The sequence below is a fragment of the Balearica regulorum genome, chromosome 9 (assembly GCF_011004875.1).
Source record: "Balearica regulorum gibbericeps isolate bBalReg1 chromosome 9, bBalReg1.pri, whole genome shotgun sequence".
Classification (NCBI taxonomy): domain Eukaryota; kingdom Metazoa; phylum Chordata; class Aves; order Gruiformes; family Gruidae; genus Balearica; species Balearica regulorum.
The window spans coordinates 4,876,729-4,897,758 of record NC_046192.1 but is presented as its reverse complement, the minus strand read 5'-3'; the positions used below and the strand labels follow the sequence as shown (position 1 = coordinate 4,897,758).

At 43.3% G+C, this 21,030-nt stretch overlaps 1 protein-coding gene across 11 annotated transcripts in view; it reads right to left on the bottom strand.

The window, feature by feature from the left end:
* YEATS2 (YEATS domain containing 2) overlaps positions 1–21,030 on the bottom strand; it is a 47,970-nt gene that overhangs the window by 21,105 nt on the left and 5,835 nt on the right. For 5 of the 11 annotated variants that reach the window (XR_012836722.1, XR_012836721.1, XM_075760879.1 and 2 more), the window contains 11 exons: positions 19,333–19,575; positions 17,221–17,336; positions 15,876–16,037; positions 14,156–14,267; positions 12,437–12,481; positions 11,217–11,403; positions 9,274–9,513; positions 7,226–7,384; positions 4,745–4,848; positions 2,059–2,166; positions 1,023–1,196 (listed from right to left, as the gene is read on the bottom strand). Coding sequence is in view for 9 of the 11 variants with exons in the window: in XM_075760879.1 (XP_075616994.1) it covers positions 1,023–1,196; positions 2,059–2,166; positions 4,745–4,848; positions 7,226–7,384; positions 9,274–9,513; positions 11,217–11,403; positions 12,437–12,481; positions 14,156–14,267; positions 15,876–16,037; positions 17,221–17,336; positions 19,333–19,575 (1,650 nt within the window). In the remaining 2 variants the exon portion in view is untranslated. The remainder of the gene's footprint in view (positions 1–1,022; positions 1,197–2,058; positions 2,167–4,744; positions 4,849–7,225; positions 7,385–9,273; positions 9,514–11,216; positions 11,404–12,436; positions 12,482–14,155; positions 14,268–15,875; positions 16,038–17,220; positions 17,337–19,332; positions 19,576–21,030) is intronic. The other 6 variants (XM_075760880.1, XM_075760883.1, XM_075760882.1 and 3 more) reach the window with 6 other exon arrangements.

Below are 21,030 nucleotides of genomic sequence, written 5' to 3'. Positions count from 1 at the left end.
CTAGTAAACACAACCGGGATTTCAGAGCACCCACAAAAGATTAAGTGCATTCAAATTACAGGGCACTTCCATTTTTTTCTGATATATAAGCAATGGCTTAATTACAGCTGAAGATAAAGCTTGCCTTGGCAAAGCACAGAGATCCAGAAATTTAGTTTCAACACATTCGTGGGAACAGACTCCCTGGGAAAACTATGGCCTCAAAGCAGAATCCACAAAATGCTTCAATTTTACATGTTGACAATAACTGCAGGCAAACAGGAGTTTGCATACCTGCTCCAACAGGCAAAGGCAGTAAAAAGGACAATGAACTGTTGCGAATGCAAATATATATTTACTTATGCAAAAGTGAAAGGTCCCTATGTAGTCTCTTGTGCTTGGCACATGATTTAACTCTATCCACAATGGAAACAGGCAAGAACGGAGACAATTTCTGACACATCCATCATCTCGTCACTGCACAGTTATCATGCCTTCTCAGAAGCTGCGTCACTCCTGTCATAGCAGCACTGCATTGGCACAGACTCCTACAATAAAACACTTGAACTGCCACTCAAGTAGGACTGCTCCCACTCCATGCTAGTTCTGGCTCAGCCTCCACCCCACTTCCTATTTGTCCTGTTCTTTTTCATTGCAGGCCTGCAGTCCAAAGAAAGAATATGCCTCCTCTTACAGAAAGACTTGGATAAGTTTCAGCAAGAGCCGATGATGGCAGCCAACCTTCTGGGTTGGCAGGCTCCAGTTCAATACCACCCCCACCCCGCTGTTGCAATGGCTTAGAGAGAGGTGGGAGATGTTCCCTGCACACAACAAAATGCAAACGTGTACTCCCCTTCTCAGGGACTGTGGGTAAGCATGGTACGAGCCTCTCCGTGCACATGGAGAAACTAGCTACCCACGGTGCTGCTGCCTGTGTCTGAGACAGAAGCGACCCTACACCCTTGAGAGAAGCACAAGGTGTTGCAATGAAACCACAAGAAAGCCACCTTACACCACACCAAAGATGCTCAAGTGTCTCATACCTTAGACTGCACTGTCCCCTCGCCTGTGCTCACGACCGGCTTCTGCGGTGACAAGGCTAACATGTGGCTCCCTTTTACAGTGACATATTGCTGCACAGAGGTTTGCGTGCTTGTCCCTGTCACCGGTAGTTGGGGTTGCTGGGGCAGCTCTCCAGGCTCCTGCTTTATTATCACCTTTTAAACAGGAAGAAAAAATAAATAACAACAGTAAACACCTTAAATCACTGGGGATCATTTCTGGAACAGTCTGTCTGCCAGAAAGGTCAGGCAACAGTCAGTAAATTCAGAGGTGGTTCTTACACAGCACCAGGCGGCCTCTCTAACTCGGCTCCAAGACGAAGGCTACTCCCAACACAAAGCATGTGAGGGAGGTGTCGGTATTTACAAAGTATTCCAGATTTGAGAGGTGCTCAGAAATTAATATTCCAACTACAAGTCATACTAACATGGACTTGGCCAGACCTGACTTCTTCAGGCCCTGCATCTCAGAAAGGAGCCAGAACACTTTAAGGTTTCAAATTTCTAAGTACCTTCCTGCTCAGAACACGTTCTAAACCTCAGGGTTCCTTTCTATCCTGCAAAATTACATCTGGTATTATAGCTATAGATACTGTAAATTATTATAGCTAACATCATTCTCTTGCGTCTATGTTTTACGTTTCTCTGCGACAGGCCCTGAATCTAATCGCTAAGATCAGTGACTCAAGAAAGGCTGGGTTTTTTTTTACATTAGATTGCTGTAGGTACGTACTGTAACTGGTAGGAAGCATTCTTCCACGTTTTACTTGGATCGCCTAATATTGCCAGAAACAACTTTAAATTCTATATGGTAACATTTAAGGAAATGTACTCACAAGTGGCAACATCTGACGTTCAGAAATCACCAGCATTTTTTAAGCAGCTCTTGATACACCTACTACAGTTTACTTTTGCTGTATTCCACTACAAAATAGCTTTAAAAAGATCAGCCTCAATACAACAGCATGAAATGGCATTACTGGGCTCCTTGTCCGAGCGCAAAAGCAGAGAGGAATACCTTCGTAAAAGCTCCGAGTCCTCCAGTGACTGATTTAGGGCTTTGCACCTTGGAATGACTCCCGATGGGACAAAGGGGTGGCATGGTGGCAAACAGAGCATCCTCCTGCTGCAAACAGAAAGACATGGCGCAAAAATTGGTGAAACATCCAATATAAGAAAGAAAACAAGTGACTGCTAATGAAGGGTAGCGTGGGCCATCTGGGCAGTCCTGAATTACCTGTACAAATAAGCCATTTCCAAAATCAGTCAACACAGAGTAAAGGGAGTGTAAGATACTTAATACAACCTATAAAGCAAGTTTTATTTGTAAAGTTACAGCAGGAACCTTTTCTTACCATATCACATACAAGTGAAAGAAATCAACTCATGTTCCTCCCCCCCAGCTTTCTACTCAAAGCATTTCAGAGCCATAAAATTCAAGTAGCTTGAGGGTGCATTTTATCAGTGTGTATAAACACCTGATGGGAAGGTCTAAAGAAGATCAAGCCAGACAATGCACAATAGTAGCCAATGAAAGGACAAGAGTCAATGGGCACAAACTGAAACACGTGAAATTCTGTTTAACTATAAGATTTATTTTTTTAAATTTAATAGTGAACAAACACTGGAACAGGTTACCCAGAGGGGCTGTGGACTCTCCATCCTTCAAAATCCGACTGGACACATTCCCGAGCAACTTGCTCTAGTTCACCCTACTTTGAGCAGGCGAGTGAGACTGGACCATCTCCAGAGGCCCCTGCCAACCTCAACTGTTCTGTGACTCTATACACAATCTCCAAGAGAATACAACCTAAGACGAAACAAGTTATGGAAGGAAAAAAATAATGTTCAATTGCAGTCTGCAGGCAAAATTCTCTCAGATGAATTTTTTTTCTCCTGTAACTAGAAAGACCTGATTACGCAGTTTTTCTAGGCAGAATTCACCATCTAGCAGAAACAGTGAAGCAACCTAACTAAATGGAGTAAAAAACCATTTCCACACCTGCAAAATCATGTGCCTGGAACTCCTGGATCTGAGGCTGGTAGAGAAGTCAAATACATTTGAAAAGATTGCTATGGTTCTGTTTTGTTTAAGTAAAATAATAAGTACTCTTTTACAATCCACGTGAACTCCAAAGCTATGATTTCACAATCACTTGGCCCATCCTCGGGTTAGATAGTGACCAAAAAACAAGCCATCAGACTCTAACCTAATACTCCTGCTGCCTTCCTTGTACTGACGCATATGGCTGAAAATAGATTTGTTTTCAACCAGGTTGGTTGTTTGCTCAGGTTCACCACATCACGGTATGACTGGTAGCAAATAGGGGGAGGTATGAAGACAAGGCTAGAGGCATAACCAGTCCTCTCGACAGCAGCCTGCATATCAGTCATTCTAAAGTGGCAGAGGAAACACAGCCTTAAGTCATTAAAAAAATTACAGAGAAAACTAGCACATAGTGAAGAGATAGAAAGCGATGAGTTAAACACAATCTGTAACATCATACTGAACTACCAGACACTCCCTCATCTTTAAAGAAACCATAAAATTACAGCTTTTCCACCAACCAAAATACATTTCTGTTTACAGAGCTATGATTTTTATATTTTTTAAAAAAAAACTTCAGGTTTTACCTTTGCCCTGAAAATATAGACTTCAATTGTTACTACTGACATGTGCTTACTTTGAGTCATTGAAAACCTTTCAGAAAGAACTGTCCCAGATCAGTAAAAAATAAAGAGTAATGAATGGTTCTCAACATAGTTAAGTGAAATCCATCTGAGCAGACAGGCTCTTAAAAGCGGAATAGCTAGCTGCACACCTGACACTTAAAATGCCACTCCAAGCTAATTGCTTCAGACAACAATCTTCAACACTTTTTCCCTAAAAGGCATAGGAAGCATTTCAGTTCCAAATGTAAAGTGATTTGCTTTCTGAAGACTGACTGGCAAATTTCCTCCCTGCACCATATCCAGAATTAATATTCTTGTAACTTGGAGACAGGGAAACACTCTTGTTTTCAGCAGCACACCCACCAGCTGCTTTCAGCAAGAGCCTCACTGACACCACTTGCCTGCCAGAAATATCCTTCCTAGCACAAGATGTGGGAGAGATTTTATGTGAGACAGCTCAGCTCCGTACCTTTTGGGCTTTGCAGATCAGAAGCACGAACCCTCTTTTATGACTGTTTGTTTACACATTTGGTTACTCCACTGTTTACACAAATATTTTTCTAAGTGCAGGCAGTTGTAAAACCACTAAATGAGCTATTTTCAGGCTGCTAGGAGCAGCTGCTGTACAAAAATAACGAACAGAGTGAAGGTTTTGAGGTAGGCACCTCTGGTTTAATCACATACTGTCACTAACAAAGTGAGAAAGATCAAAGTCAGCTACAGAAGAGCTCTTCTGAAAGATAAGACACTTTGAGAGCTATGCCCTCCATGCATTTCCTTCTAGAAAAGCAAAAGAGCAGCGCCTTTAACAGAGGCGTAGGCAAGTCTAATTAGAGCTGCACAAAGTGACACTATCATCTTGTATAACCACCGTGTTCTCATATGGCTGCATCTGTTAGACACAGTCAACCTTCATACAAAATGACAACCAAAAGAACTTGCCTGAAATGCAGAATTTGTAATGCTAAAAAGCCCTATTTAATAGGAAGTTGAATTTTAAATAGAAAGTACACATCTCCTGAGAACATTACCTTCACAACTGAGGTGACAAAACTGCTCCCATGGGTCTTTGATACAGGAGATCCAGTTCCGTGAGAGGCCTGACAAACACTGGCCAGTTTGCTGGTTGGGCTCCCTGCGTATCAGGAAATAAAGCAAATGTCAAGTGAGGGACTGGGAGCAATGCCGCTGAACGCATGAAACCTCTTCTAACAAGAAACACGGCATTTCATTTCAACTCTATATTCTCCATGAGTACATCAGTGGGAGTAAGCGTGAGCACAAAACAAATCCACTAGTGAATTTCCACCTGCAGAATCCACCCCCAGAGAAGGTACTCTCCACTCAGAGCTCTGTTTGCTGCAAGCAAATGGTCGGGCACCTTCCTGGGACACCGAGGATATCAGCTACAGGTGTGACTATGTGAAATTATGACAGTAAATGAGCCACCAGTCAGAACTTGCTGCTGCAGATGTAATGCTCTCCCCTGCCCAGAAACCCTCTGTACCTACGCTAGCCTCGGACACTGTCACGGGGAAGGCTTGGAGAAGCCTGGAGTGGGAAGGAAAAGGAGGGAGACAAAAGGGAGGAGTAACATGAGGAAGGGACAGTGAGGTAGGGAAAAGGAAGAAACAAAAATAGGGAACAAAGACATAGGCTTCTCTGTCTGTGGAAGTCTGCTCTTGCAAAATCATCGTACACACACGTGCCACAGCACTCTCCTGACCCCGAGATGGATGGGGGTTCAGTGGTAAACTTACCCTGCACTATCAGAGCACGTAAACCACAGTTGCTCAGCAGCAGTTTTGTACCTGCTGTTGGTTTGGTTTGTTAGTTTCATCTGTTTAAGAGATGCCAAAGCCCTGGATTACACACATGAAAACACAGTAATAGTCTCTCATACAGTTGTACTACAATCTGCACTTACATTTAAAAGTAAATGAGCAGCCATTTCTCACAATAATGGGGTTTGGGAAGGCTGGTTTTCACAGAGCACAAAGTTTCAGATCTCGCCCCTCTTTTCAAATATGATCTGTGACTTTGTCTGTAATATCACATTACGCTCAATCCAGCCAGGCTGCTGTTGTCAAAAAGCCAGTTCCACGTTCTCTCTTACTCTCTCATACGGGGGTGTCTGGTGATGAGGCTATCTGACAAAACTCAATTTGGGGAAGGGATGGTATTAATCTTCTGCCCTCTCACTGATCTGATCTGACTCGTGCAGGACACAGGGGAAGCGGCAGGAGCGCAGAGGAGGGAGAGGCAGCTTCTTCCAGGCCAGTCTGTACTTACATCCCACTAATGTGGTGGGACGCCGCACCTTTAGCGGCATTAAGACTTGTATGTCCAAACCACCTGGTGCATCTACAGATCCTATCCTTCATGTACAGATCTCTACTAGGAGAACACAAAAGCTACCCAAACCATGACAAACCACAGATGCACAGTAGACAGTCAGGCTGGAGGTAAAGGAGAAACAGAAGAGAAAAAAAGGCAGAAAACCCCCAACCAAAACCCACACACCCTCCACTGGTGAAACAGCTTCAGTGTTACCAAGAAAGCCCCAAAACACACAGCTATGACTATGCTCCTCCTACCAATTCCCTCTGTGATGAAGTTAAAATGAACATGACAGCTGTGTTCCATCAGATAAAATTGCACTTTCCAACCATGCCCAGTGAATGGTTTGTGTGTTACATGGATGCTGTAGTTCACCACATGGCTCTAAGCATCCTTCTAAGAGGCTGGCAAGCGCACACAAATACACAAACAAGTATATTTTTAAATAGACAGCAGTTCCTGGCCACAAACCACAACAAATAAATTACTTCTGAGTGACCTCCCCTCCAGCCCTGACGCAAAGATTACCAATTGACTCCCGTACCCATCACCCACCTCCTGCAGTTCAGTCCTCCCCCTGACCCTAGGCTTACGTCACCACTGAACCACGGAGGGAATCCAGTTAGAGGAATCCAAACCAGCTGAAATCAGACCAGCTAGAAGTTGAGAGCCATAACAGAAGCTAACATGGCTGTTATCCTGGTAACCTGGGTCTACTCAATCACTTCAACACATCTAGAGCACCATACACTGGAACTAAAGACTGATCTGCAAGTCATCGCAAGCTCTCCATGCCTTTTGCCTTTATCTGCAATACAGTCCTTACCCAACCACCTGTGCACCGCTTCTGTTTAAATCTCTGCACCACAGTCTACACTGCTTTCTCCTCTTCCCTTTTTGCCTGCAGGCTCTCTTTGAAGAGGTATCTGTGAATTCAATTTGGCCTTACGCTATATGCTGTTTTCTAAAGGTGGTTTCATTAAAGTCTTAGATACTGTTAACCATGTTACACCAGCCAGTTGTGCAAACCAAAAATACCCCCCTCTTTCTTTGCTGAGTACTTTTCCATCTTTGCAAGCTGAAATGTTGTTATTATACTAACCATTTTAAAAGGGAGAAAAAATTTGAATGGGTAAAACTAAGCCACTGCCTTCTGTGATCACACTACACACCTGTGCTTGTGGCTGCTGCTCCAACCATCTGTCCAGGCTTGTCCACAATAATATACGGATTATTAATGACTGAACTAGCAGAGCCTTGCTTCATGTGCACCGGAGTGGAGGTTGGGGTACGAGGTAGCGGAGATGGACTAGGGGTCGATATTGGAGAACCTTAAGAAAAAAAGTCCAATGCTTCTATCTTGTAAATGTTGTGAGAACATAAAACACAGCAATAGCAGTACTTATTTAAATAGCTCAGAAAAGAAACATTTTTTGAGGATGCAATTCCCAGCCTGAGCGACATCACAGAACTTGGAGAAGGAAAGAGGAGACGGAAGGAAAGGAAAAGGCATGTTAAGTACCTTGGCTCATACCTACCCTGGGCATTCTCTGTGCCTATCAGGACAAGCAGGGTTCAAACAGACCTTGAGAAGCCATCTAGTCCATCCCTGAATCCTGAGGGACGTTACCTAAATCGTTCTCACTGCCAAGACCAGTCCACCCAAGGAGATGAAGAAAGAGAGCTGAGCTCCTTGACAGGTGCTCTCTTTCCCTTGTGCAGCCCACAGTACAGGCACCCAGAGCCAGGAACCGAGCAGTTCCCGTAAAAAAGCTGTGTGATACAGGCGGGCACGGACGCTCTTGTCTCTTCACTGCTCTCACTACAGCAGAAGCCCTTGAAAGCAAACTCTAAAATGTGCAACTTCTGGGAAAGAAGACCAGGAGAGAAAAACTAGAGAAGAAAAAAGCTGCATGAGGGCGTAAACAAGAAATGCAGAGAAAAGGACAGGCAAAGAAGTGATCAGAGAAAGAGATGGCAGCAAGCACACTAAGCTTCAACTGCCTGTTAATCTGCTTTCTTGGCAGTGATTGATAATTAAAATGGAACATAAATGCTGATGAAATAAAATCCCCATGTCTTATAAACTACTTTTGAAATCTGAAAGGAGTGACACTTCTCAGCAGACAGCAGAGCCTTGGAAAAATATTTAAGAGTGAAACATTTAAATAGCAAAGATCAACAGAGAATAGTCCAAGGATTTTAAGAAAGATAGGATGGCCCCTGTAATTTTTGCTTTCTGGGAAGCCTTGGGAAAAGAAGATCAAGAGGAGAGCTTATTAAGAAAGAAGAAAGCACTTGGCATAGATTCAAATCAGCCTGAGTACAGTTTTAAGATGTCAAGGAAAAATATCAAAATGTCATAAAAAACCCAACAACAAACCAGACACACTTGAGTAAAACTATTTGGGAGCAGATCACCAGAAATCACAGAGAAATAGCTGGCGCTTCATGCTGTCTACCCTTAACACCAGAAAATGAAGGGATGTACCAGGTCATCTTTCAGCTTCACAACATGTGCCATGGTGAGCTGCACATTAAAACTTTCTGATGTAAAACATCATCCAGTGGATGGCATCATGCCCAGGCAGGGAAGGGACTATAAGTGAAACGAGTAAACAGCACCTTGACCATGTTTGGTTCAGAAGCTATCAAAAGAGTATCACATGGCTCACTGCAGTCAGCTGACAATTTAAATCCAACAGAGGGTGGACTTTTGGAAGAGGAAGATCAAAGCTGTTCCATTTGAGGAGATATCACAAGTACAAGAGGGATCACTTGAGTGTACAGGGTTGAACCTAATTATTTGCCCAATAATCAGGAAAAAAATTTCTTCTTAATCCATCCCAGTTGTCTGAAAGCGGGAGGGAGAAGAATGGCTTCTTCCCACATACAAATATCCCACATGGAAGATGTGTCCTTGCCTGGGCTTTTCTGGGGATAGCAGTCCATTAAAGACTATCATTTTCATACTTAAAAGCATTGGTGAACAGGGAGAAAACAGATCTCATCCTGCTTTTGATCTGATGTGAAGCATTTCACACTTGTATTTTTTTCCCTTGAACATTAAGAAGTGCGTTTAGCTCCTTATTCTAGAGCTTCCTACTGACTGACGTTCAAACATTGGTAGGAAATCAGGGGAAGGACACAAAACAAGTCCAACTGGTTCACTCTCTTGTTTTCCAGGGTGAAGCACTCGGATAGGTAAACTAACATTCACCTGATACAATCTTGCAACTCATGGTGATAGGCTGGAAGGATTTTCCTGGCGACTCTGCAGGGCTTGGACTCTGACCTTGAGGCACTATTTTACAGCTAGCTGCAATGGGTTGAAAAGCTGAATTTCCATGAGAGCCAAAGGCAACTTTCTGTGTGGCTAACTTGGTGGGAGTCCGTTCTATCGAAGATGGCAGGGAATAAAACGTGGCATGTCTTTCGGTTTCAGCATTCCCAGGGAATCCTGATTAAAACAGGGAAAAGAAGAGAAATAGTTCTTAGGCTGAGACATCTAATTCCTTACTGTGCTTCTCTACACAAACAAAACTCAGGTATGACAAACACGCCCTCGAAGGAAGGAAGGAAAAGCAAGTGATGGGCAGCGCTGAACGGGGAGAAAGTGGGGTAGGGGGTTCCTCCTGTGCAAGCCTGTTGGATTTGTCCCTGAACAGAAGAATAAAACGCTACTGTGTACAGCCTGTTCAGCTGTGGCAGGCGATCAGCCACTTCTAACACATTTTCTTGGAACGACCCTTCCATTGACCAAAACCTGCTGGTAGTTTCAAGTGTCCTCAGTTAGGGGTCCACAGGACTAAGGCTGACTCTCCTTTGCAGAGAATCTCGCAGTGCATTTTTTGGAGTAAGAGCACAAGGAGACCACCTACTGCCTTTTGACCTGGGCTAAGGAATCCACCTTACCTAACGCAGAAGGAGATCAATTAACCTGGAGCTGATGAGAGAAGCCACTGTGTAAGAAAGACACAGGTTTAATCCCTCCCTGTTTTCTGCAACACTGCTCACCTAAAGGTGCTGCATATCCTCCTGTTTGAACAAAAAGCATTTAAAATTCAGTTGTGTTTCTCCTTTTTTGGCCACAAGAACACACGGCACAAACAGTGGACATTCTTCTCGCTGAGCCAGAACACTGCCAGTGGCATTACGGCACCTACCAGAAAGCGCACCATGCAAGACACCAGCTGAAAGCCATTCCTTGAGCACAGGAGTGTCAGGATAAATCAAGAAAGGCATCAGACCATGTTGCATGTGACCATCTTTTGAAATATAAAGTTGCTGTTTCCAGCAAGTTTCTCACACTAAAATGTGTACACCATAAAAGACACCCTTGTTTCTCAGCCCAGTGAACCACAGTCTATCATGCAAGCCTTGACACCATGTATTTCAGAAAATAAAGCTAAATGCTAACAGAGGCACCATTTTTCCAACTTCACACAAACTAAAAATCAGAACAGTGTGCCCAACTGGCCAGTGCTAGCTTGCTTCAGGCAACTCAAATGATCCTAAGGCATCAACTGCTGGCCCACTACAATGGGTGCTGCGTTTCCTGATCTTGCAGGGGAAGGTCAGAACGAGACCATGACGTGCACAGATGCCATCCCTTGGACAAACGTGCACTACGTCTTTGTCGCTTTCTATTTTCAACACGACAGTTATGTAGTCTTTTTTTTTTTCTCCCACAGCTAACTCATGTCAGGCACCAATGTCTATAACTGAACACACCACTAGACCAATTCTTTAAATCTACACACAGTTACCAAAACATTTAGAAACCTAAAAAACCCTCTGAAAACTGTCTGCCAGGAACAAAACTACAACTGCTATTCAACAACCTCTTTTCCAACTACATCCGCTGCATAGGGCTCCATATTCACTACATTTAGCAAAACAGAGCCCACTCACAAACTCCAGATTTGGAAAAAAAAAACCAAAAAAACCCAAACCAAAAACCAACCAACAAACAACAAAACCCCCCCAAACCAAAACAATTTCTGAATTGCATTTCAGAGTACATTGAGGAAATAATCATCTGGGGTGATGAAGGAACAGGAAGCACTGGCAACCTTTAAGCCAAAAGAGCAATTAAGAGGAGGTGTCCAGAAGAGCTGAAGTTCCAAGAACTTGAATTTCACCGATATCCATTCGCTTTACCTTTGTCCGCAGAAGCATCTGGGCTGGAGTCCCGCAACTGTTTAATTGGCGAAGAAGCTTTGACTGGTGCTGGGATACTCAACGGCAGCGGTAAAGATGTAGGAACGTCAGAAAGGTCAGACTCCGAAGACTGGGAGAAGAGATACTCCTCACCAAGGGAATGCCTATGTAGCTCCACATCCACTACCTTCCAGAAATAGGAGAAAGGATGACATTAGTATTTGGTAGCTAGGTAAAGATATAATAAGTGAAAACAACTATGCCTTTTCTTTTTATTTTGATGTCTAGAAACGTCTCCCTCTCCTCCCCCCACCTCTGCAAAAAACTTCCGTTTGTTTCGGGGAGACTTCCCACAGGTCCAACAGCACCTGAGCTAAGATAAAAATCTTGCAACATTTAACCACCACGGTAAAATAGCACATTTCTCGGTCTGTGGGGAAATCCGAATAGTGAACACTGTATGGAATACAGAGCCCAGCTCCAAGCATCACACTAAGGAAAGGACTGCATACCCCCTTAGGGACAGGCAAAAAACTGCAGCTTGCCTTTTTTGATAAGGCTTTGAGAAACACACATTAGCTGCTCTTCAAAAGTGTTCTTTAATCACAGTAGTAGACATCTCACACTAATGTTTTCTCCACAGACTGAAAAGCTGAAGTAATGCAATTTCACCATAAAAATTTCCATTCACTACAGTACAGCAAGGGGAAAATAATACCAAAAAAACCTTTACAGACAGAGCAAACTATGAGTTATTAATTCATTTATTTTATTTTAAGTTTTAAGAGTTCATTTTCCATGAAGATACTGAATCTTGACAGACACAGAAACCTAGAAGTACTTAATACACTGCAAAATTCCAGCAGGATAGTTGGGTGATCCCTTTAACTTAATGTATGAGATCTCCAGCACATCAGAATGCAAATCAAGACATTGGTACCAGAAGCTCCACAAAGAAACAAAAATTAAAACTGTAGCACAAGTTGAGTTCTTTATGAAAGAAGAGCTGGAAACAGTCTCCCCTGAACTGGAAAGGAGAAAAAATGACTGTTGTCATGAATAGTGACAAGGTGTCATAATAATTTAACAAGAGAGCAAAATCTACATTCCAGAAATTGTGAAATCAAATGGGTCTGTACCAAGTCCCGTGTATCTTTTTCTTTTTAAATATCCTCAATGGAATCAAAGTACAACATCCATCCCATGACCCACTGACTCACCGTTTCTGCGCCAAGCGTCTGCAAGCCTGTGTAGGTCCTGTCCAACTAGGTAAAACAATACATTTGTATTAACCAGGGCAAAGCCATATATTAGCTAGAATTTACAATACAATTTGTTTGAAAGGGGTTGAATTTATCTAAGTTGAGCAGCAGCATATCAAATATTTCGAGGCTACTCGAAATCTGTGTGCTCTGTTTAGTACCCTCTCACCTGCAAAAAAACCAACCACAACCCAAAGCCTGCCCTAAAGTAGAAAGGAGAAAAAAAGCTGAATGAAATGAGATTGTTGGGGGGATACAATCATAGAATGGTTTGGGTTGGAACAGACCTTTAAAGGTCATCTAGGCCAACATACATGTCCCTAGAGCAGGGACATCTTCAACTACATCAGGTTGCTCAAAGCCCCATGCAACCTGACCTTGAATGTTTCCAGGGATGGGGCAATTATTATTTCAACCTAAGAGGAGCCTTTGAGGAGCATTCTTTTTTATTCCTGAAGTCAATATAAGGAAACAATAAGGGGGGGGGGGGAAATCAAAGAGATTTAAACTAACCAGCACAAAGGCTATGTTTGCACTAAACTTTTCATGAAATAACTGTTTACACTGAATTATCAGCTGATGAAGAGGCAGAAAATCCCAGAGGCATCTATTAACATACGTATAGAGCTGGGTTTGCCAGGATCCTGGTGCCCCGGAGCTCGGTGGCAGATGGGCTGCCAGCCATGGAGGAGAGCTCGGCTCACTCACATCGCCTCACAGCTGCCACAGGCTCACTATACAAACAGCAAAGATTTGCTGATTTGAGTTCTTGTGTGCCACAGACTGGATCAGTTTCCTTCTGTAGGCTGGGCTTCCTTTTCTGCACAACGTCCATCAAACTGTTACCAATTTCTCCTCAACTTCTATCTCTCCAAATATATTTTACTTATCATCTGCATTAAGTGTCCCTAAGTTCCAGGGGAACATTTCCAACCTTCTCTACTGTCTGTATTTGGGGTTGCAATGAGGTATCTACATTAGCAGGAAATTCATTAATGCAGGCAGGGTTTAAATAAAACTAATCATGTTGCTCAAAGAAACAGGAAACTAAACCAGCTCAGGACTTAATTCCACTAACACTAGGGACTACTAATTAAAAGGAAAACAAGGGCAATGGCCTAGTTTTGCAGGACTGCTGCATACTATAAATCCTATTGAGTGTGACAGGACAGGTGGATGAGTTGAAAAAGAAAGCTCTTTTCAAAAGGAACAAGGAACAAATGGGGAATCTCAGCTCCTCCCTGTCCACTCTACCAACAGAGATAACCCCTAGCTAAAACGCGCAAGTGCTGAAGGAACAGAACAGATACAGCAATGACTTTACCAACAGAAAGATAGCCCTGCAACACCCTGTCAAATTAGAGCCAGTGAGAGCATGATAAAAATCTCAAACTGCGGGGAAAAAACAGGTAAATGCTTTGCTGCTCTGAGCAGTATCAGTTCCAGCTTCTGCAAGGCTGGGTTCCTTGGCTACAGCATCGCCTTCAATATAGCCAAGGTAAGAGGCATTCCTGGATCTGTTCTGATTCTCCAGCTCAACTATTCGTGTGCAAATAACCAGCAGGACATACACACAACAGAGAGGGGCAGAAGCACATACACAAGCAGACCCTCTTCTCTAGATTATGCAGGAGAGCTTATTTAATTGCCTTTCTCTCAAATATTTTGTTCAAATACCTTCAAATTGTGTATGATGTCAATCCTCTTGTTCTGGCTATCCTTGAAGTGTATCTGGACTCTCACAGGGAATTCTCCCCAGCCTCTCCTGGTGAGGTGAAACGGAGGTTCTCTGGAAACAAACGGTGATTCACATTTTGGATGCAGAAGTGGTATAGCTTTCACCTACCTCTTTTTCAGAAAGCCAAAGGCTGCTTTTCTAACTGACAACTAAAGCTATCTTCAGGCCTCCTCTTCACCACAGAGAGAATGCAATCACAGAAATGATAATTTTATGGCTTTGGACAGCTGAAACCACAGTTTTATTTTGCACAAGGGGACAGGGAAGAAAATGTAAAACACTGTTGAATAAAAGAAGACAGGAAACGTGCATCTTTGGGGGTGGGGGGGAAGGCTGTGTAATGCCAAATGAAAAATACTTGTTTCAAAAAACCCCAAGTCAACTCCTAGGACACAGCTGCAAGGTGAATTTTCAATGCAGCATTTTGCAATCACTTTCTGCTATTCCCTAACTAGTAGCAAGAACACACACGCTTCATATAACACATTTATCTCTAACATTTACCATTACTTTGTTTGTATCTCAGCTTATTGTAAATCCCAAATGTAGTTTTGCAACGAAACAAAACACAAGAGGCTTAAAGGCTATTTTTAGTCCAGAACATTAGTGTTCACTACAATGACCAGGACTGTGCAACAAGAAGAAATCAATTAACTAGCCGGGATTAAAACAGAAGACAAACAGCATTGACATCAGATACTGGAAACTGAGAAAGGCACAAAAATACAGCAGTCAAGTGTAATTTAGTATGTTATACAAGAAATACAAAGGAGTTTGCTTTCATCCTGCTCAGGGTTGCCTTCTCAGAAACATCAGTGAGCCTCACCAACACCTTTATCTCAAATATACCTTTCTGGAGTTGCCTTTCATTCAGTTTAATTTTGTGAGAATTAAGTTGCCATTCTGTACCTAGGCAGTCTCCCCACCTTCATCCAGGCAGGCAGCTGAACGGCCCATGGAGAATAATTTCTTCGGGAAGATGCAAAGTAGTTTGAAGGCATCTTCCCGCTGCCTTGTCCAAAGGAGCGAGAATGGAAGACTGACAGGGCATTTCCCTGCAGCAGCCAACAGAGAATCGACCCCGCTGATCTCAGAGTCACAGCTTTGGGGGGTTTGGGAGAGGACAGAGAAGCTGCCCTGCTTCTGTAGCACCATTACACTGATGGGAAATTCCTTCAAGCGTGCAGCCAACGCCACTGATCTCACCACAGTATTTGGGAAATGGATAAAACTTCTTGCCCAAATGCACATGTATCACTAAAGCTAAGGGCAAAAGAGCTTTCTGAGACTCCTCTTTCTTTTCCACACCGGACAGGGTGGGAGGTAGACAACACCTCTTTTAACAATGGAAGTCTAACCTGCACAGCAGACAGCGTAAGGCATACAAGAGATGTACAAACTCACATGAATAACATGAAATGCAAAAATTAAATGTTTTTTTTCCAGTAGGAAAATTAAAAAAAAATCCATTGGGCACATTTGCCACATAAGAACTAATTTATTTTTACTGTTATTTTGGAGTAAGTCAAGCCAAGCCAGAGGTTACAGACAGACATGGAATACAAAACCAAGAAAAGCTGCTAACTTTCTAAGAAACTTGGCATAGTAAGCCTGGCAAACATAAAGACTGGAATAATGACTGGAATAATTCCTTATTACCTCACTTCTACCAGGTCATTAGGTTTGTAACTGGGATGGAGGAAGAACCAAACTTTCTTGACAAAGTGATTTATGCTGGGTTCTCTCCGAGAGCCTCGGACATACACCATCCATTTATGGGTTGACTGATCGTTTTCTTCTCTCTTGTCAGGGGGAATGTATCTGGCAAAGAAATTAAAAACAAACACAAGATAAAAATCCCAAATAGATAAATAGCACAAAAAGTATCTCAGGAAAGATTAGGTAAAAAAATTAGAGATGGTAAAATGCCAATGTCATCTCGTGCCCTGTATGGTTCTGCTCATTATTCCTTACTCTGACAGTTCATCCAGCTCTTCAGAAGAACTCCAGAAACAGATACAGATCCCATAATCTACTCTATGCTTCTAAGACGTTTCCTCAACTTTAGTGTACAACTGCTATATGAAATCTGTCCATTTAAACATTTACTTCTTAATTAGGCTTAATTTTAACATTCTACTATTGACAAATCCCCTTCCCCCTCTTTTCTGAGATATTAAGAAGTCAAATCACTCCAGATCATCAGCAACAAAAGATAACTATTCTTATAAATTTTTAAGAAGCTTCATAGTCAACACTTGGTTCCAGGTCCAGGCTTAGGTAGATTTTCAAGACGCGTTTCTAACGCCCTAAGTCTCATCAGCAAGTGTTTGCTACTTTCTGCGCCAGAGGAAAAGACTAACTTGAGTAGTGTAAGGGTAGAGAGTTAAAACCTGGGCTTCTCCATAAAATAAATGCCTTTCTTCACTAATTTCCTCAAAGTTCAAAAGTTATGTATATTTACTTGTCTTAATTTAAAAAAAAAAAAAAAATCAAACCAAACAGAAAAACCCCCAAAACTGTACAAATTACTTTCTTCAGACTATGCTGGACTTTCACAATTTTCCTCATTATGGTGGTTTGTTTTGGTTTTTTTTTGTTTAAAAAAAACCCAACACATTGTCCCTGTGAACCCACTGAATTAGCCATTAGGACAAGTGGCTTTTCCAAATTTTCATGGAAAAACTTGGGATTTCTAATTGGTCAGAAAAGGCTGAAAGACTCCCCTTGAAAGAAACAGATCTTAAAACCTCCAAATATATATATACACACACAAAAAACCCCAAACAGCCCCAACTACTAAAACGCCTGTTCCTCCCACAGAAAAACTCATGCAGACACTCGAGGAGGGCAGCCTTGGGTACACTGGTTATTCAAGGGCAACATCTCACATTGTGACAGCCTAGCAATTTTATTTGTCTCCTAATTTTAACCTCCTATTTTTAACCTCCTATTCCATGTGATCCTGAAAAAAAGGCCCATCCATCAGACTGTGGATACTAACTTGGAGACGTTGCCAACCACAATCGTTTTCTTCACATAAAGCCGTGAAGTTTCATCATTTGACAGTCCGGCATTTCGTTGTCCTGGTTTTTGAGAGTTTGAAACACCCGAACTGTCCTGAGGGTAGGGGAAGAAAAAAAAAAAGGCAAACAAAAAACCAAACATTCCTCTTAAAACATCATTTTGTTGTTAAAAAAAGTAAACCCGCATAGTTAAATGAGACGCCAACAATGAATCATCCCTAAAAATACTCAAATTGCTATCTAGGCACGTTTAAGCAACTCAGGCACACAGCAATGATATACTACCTAGCCAAGTGTACACTGCATGGCTTAACTGAGCATACATTATGCAACATACCATGGATCTGAGCCATGATTTCAGCTTGGGTTTCAAAAGCACTGCCACTGCACTATCTAAAAAACATCAAGCACTGCTAGAGTGGCATCATGCTGGTCGCTAACCAGAAATAAAGCTAAATTTCCTATGAGTGGCTTCTGAAAATCTAAATCTTTCTCATTCCCAGTTTCTGCTGCTTTGAGGGACTCCTGCATTGCTTCACGGTGAAGAACTGAGGCTGGGCTTACGACGACATCATCACCCACAGTGCCAGCTTAGGCTGCACTGTCGTTTACATGGGACTGAGAGGCTTTTCTACGACTCTGCTGGGTAAGGAGGCTGTTCAGAGAATAAGAGACTGACATCCTCTCACGAACAACAGCGTTTGTGCCGCAGCTCCCTGGAGGGTACTCCACTGAGCACTCGTCAGACGAGGGCCAGCGTGAGGAGCCGTGGATTCACTAGGAACAGCTACACCTCCTCTGTTAAGTCAGTGATGCCCCAAACTGCAGCAAGGAGCCACAGAAGGCTGGGATGGCTCCTGCTCCTCGTCATTCCCTCAGCCACCTCTGGGCCACAGGCCATGTTGGTCAAAGACGTACCAACACGCTACACTCAAGCAATACAACTGCTCCATCAGCGCCACCAGTGCAGAAACAAGTTATATCGGTCTGGTGGGTTACGATATAAGTGAGTCCACATTATATAGTGTTTACCTGCCTTCTGCTACGGATCCTACACAGTTTCAGCAAACTGCAGCCCTGTTATCAAGGGTCTCACACTGCTCAATGGAGGCAGAATCATTGCTTTTTCTGCCACATATTATCGCAACTTGTTCAGCTGCAGAACAACTATGCGATGAGATATATCCATCTCTGGTTTGGGTTTGAGGCTGTACTCCTCTGGCAGGCCCAACGGCTTAAAGGAACTGAAAGGAAAGAGTTTCATCTCACCTAGCAAGCTGCATTTCACCTGCAGCCAGTGAGAGAGCCTCCCCGGTGGCACTAACTGCAGCCGACAGGTGAAGCATTTCTGTAGCTGCACAGCGAGCCATAAAGGGAATGGACTCAGGTCAAGAATAACTCAGAAAAAAGCATGGGGGAACAATGAAAGAAGGTATTTTTAACCTCGGTCAGTCTGGTTCACTTAAGCAAACAGTGATATTAGCCAAGACAAAAACAACGCAAACTACGCACCCAGGCTCTACCAGCTCACGCTCCCAGGGTGAGCCAATCCACCACATCACCATGTTTTCTCCACAGGCTGCTGAGGAGGCCAAACCACAAACTCCAGTGGTTCAACCACTCTAAGCAATGCAGTCCCCATGGGGACCCAGGGCCAGGCAGCAGCACTGCTTCTTATAAACACTGCTGGGAACGACATATCTTGCTCTTCTCTCCAGGCTCTACCCTTCCTGACCTGACTTCCATCTGCAGAGCAAAAGCCTTTGCTCAAGCTGTGAAACACCTTCTTCCCCAGAGGCTATCAACCAAGGCCGTGGAAGATAACTGGGCTAACACGAACGCTATCACTGCTGCCTGACTGACCTCTCTGCTGGGCAAGACTGAGTTAAGAGGAGTTACCCAAGTTACATATACTTCAGTTAGCCTTACAGCAAAGCCAGGCTGAGAGAGTGGGAGCAAGCAGTTGGAGAGGGTAAGAAACACATCTTCAGCAAGGTAGGTGAAAACATGAAGAGCTCCTGGTGCCAGCACTGAGTCCAGACAGAGCACACACCTCCAACAACTTGACCATCACTCGAGTTTTACTTTACCCGGCCAGTATTTCTGCTCTGTCTCTGGTCCAGGCTGTTTGTCAGCCGCTCGTCTGCGTCCAAGTTGCCACTGTCCTTGTCCAGGAGAAAGTCATTGTGCTGAGAGAGCGAGTCACTCTCGGAGTGGTTGGCAGATGGAGTGTCTGAGCCCTGGTTAGCTGGAGACGACGATCTGGAGGGTGATTCCAAGAATTTCTTGATTGAAGGGTGATTAAGAATTGTTGCATCACATGACCTGGTCCCCTGCAACAAAGAGGTCAGGCAGATCCGTCACTATTTCCCTGCAGCCCAGATAAAAACAAAGCTGTGCCAGAAGCAGAGCAAAAAGTCAATGTATGAAGAGCGAGCAAATATTTAATCAGCTGCCTTGCAGGAAAAACATATGCCCAGTTCTACAGAAACAGGATCCCAAATTGAATCTGTTCCTTTAGACCTTCTGATCTCAGAAACTCACCTGGTTTTGGAAAGGAGGACCGCAGCCTACTCTCCCTTTCAAAACAACAGTTTCCCTTCCTGCACAGACACCTACAGTCTTATACCGTACAAAAGACCACAGCTGCCCAATTTCTGCAGGCAAGCAGGGTATGTAAATGCATCGGGATCTTCAGTTTTGATACTGACTGGCAGTACTGCCAATGCCCATGAGGCAAGGTACACATATTAGCACCCTGTCCGCTCCCAAAGCTTAACAGAGGATAAAGAATAATGTGCTTAGGCATGCTTGCAAACTTTCCTCAAAATGGACACATCAGAGCTAATCTTAGATCCTCCTAAACCTGCAAGGGGGAAAACGGGGCTGGTGTGTGTGTGTTTAAATATCTTTTGGTTTTTTTCATTACCATGACAAAGGACCAACGTATTTTTTTCCTGCATTTGCTTTTAACCTCAGAAATAGCAAGGAAAACACCCGTCATTCAAAGCAAGTGTCCCTCAGCCACTTCTCCCAGCCATCAGTCCTCCCTGCCACCTTGGTTTGATGATGAACCAACTGAAGGCAACAGAAACACCCTTCTGCCAGCAGCAGAGCACCAAGAGATAAGCTCACTCCAGCTCCTGAAGCCACACATTCACACTAGAGTTGCACTGACAGCTTTTCTTGCAGGCAGTACCAGCTGAAAGCAGCTTTCTCCTTCTCTGCCTGAAGCACCTGGATCAGCCAGGCTGGCACAATTGTTCAGGGGGAGTGAGCAGGTCATAAAGAAAAACAAATCAAGAGACTGATTTGAGATTTTTCTTTGGTTGGTTGGTTTTGGTTGGAGCTTCTTTTTCCTTTGCAGGGTTATTTTAAATCCACTTCAAGTTCCCTGATCCAAACTTCTGCCAATGTGATGGAGAGGGTGGCATGGGGACAGATACCAGCGCTACTACAGAGCAGCAGAACTGCCCTCGAGAGGTGGTAGCAGGAGCAGAGTTAAACGCTGATCCACCTTGGACTTTGGAGGTTCATTTGAGAACTTTCTTTCCAATGTCCATTAGGTACGTGAGCAAAGCAATTACCAACTCTCAATTAGCTGCTCAAGAACGCTTAAGAGTTATATCCACATATCCAACAGCAGGAACGCACACACATCATGACCAAAAAACCCAGAAAAGAAAACAAACCAGCACCAAGAACCTTTTTTTCTTTTTTACCTCTAGTCAAGTAAACTGACCAACACCTTGTCCACTAATTTGTGGGAAAATGTAATAAACTGTAAT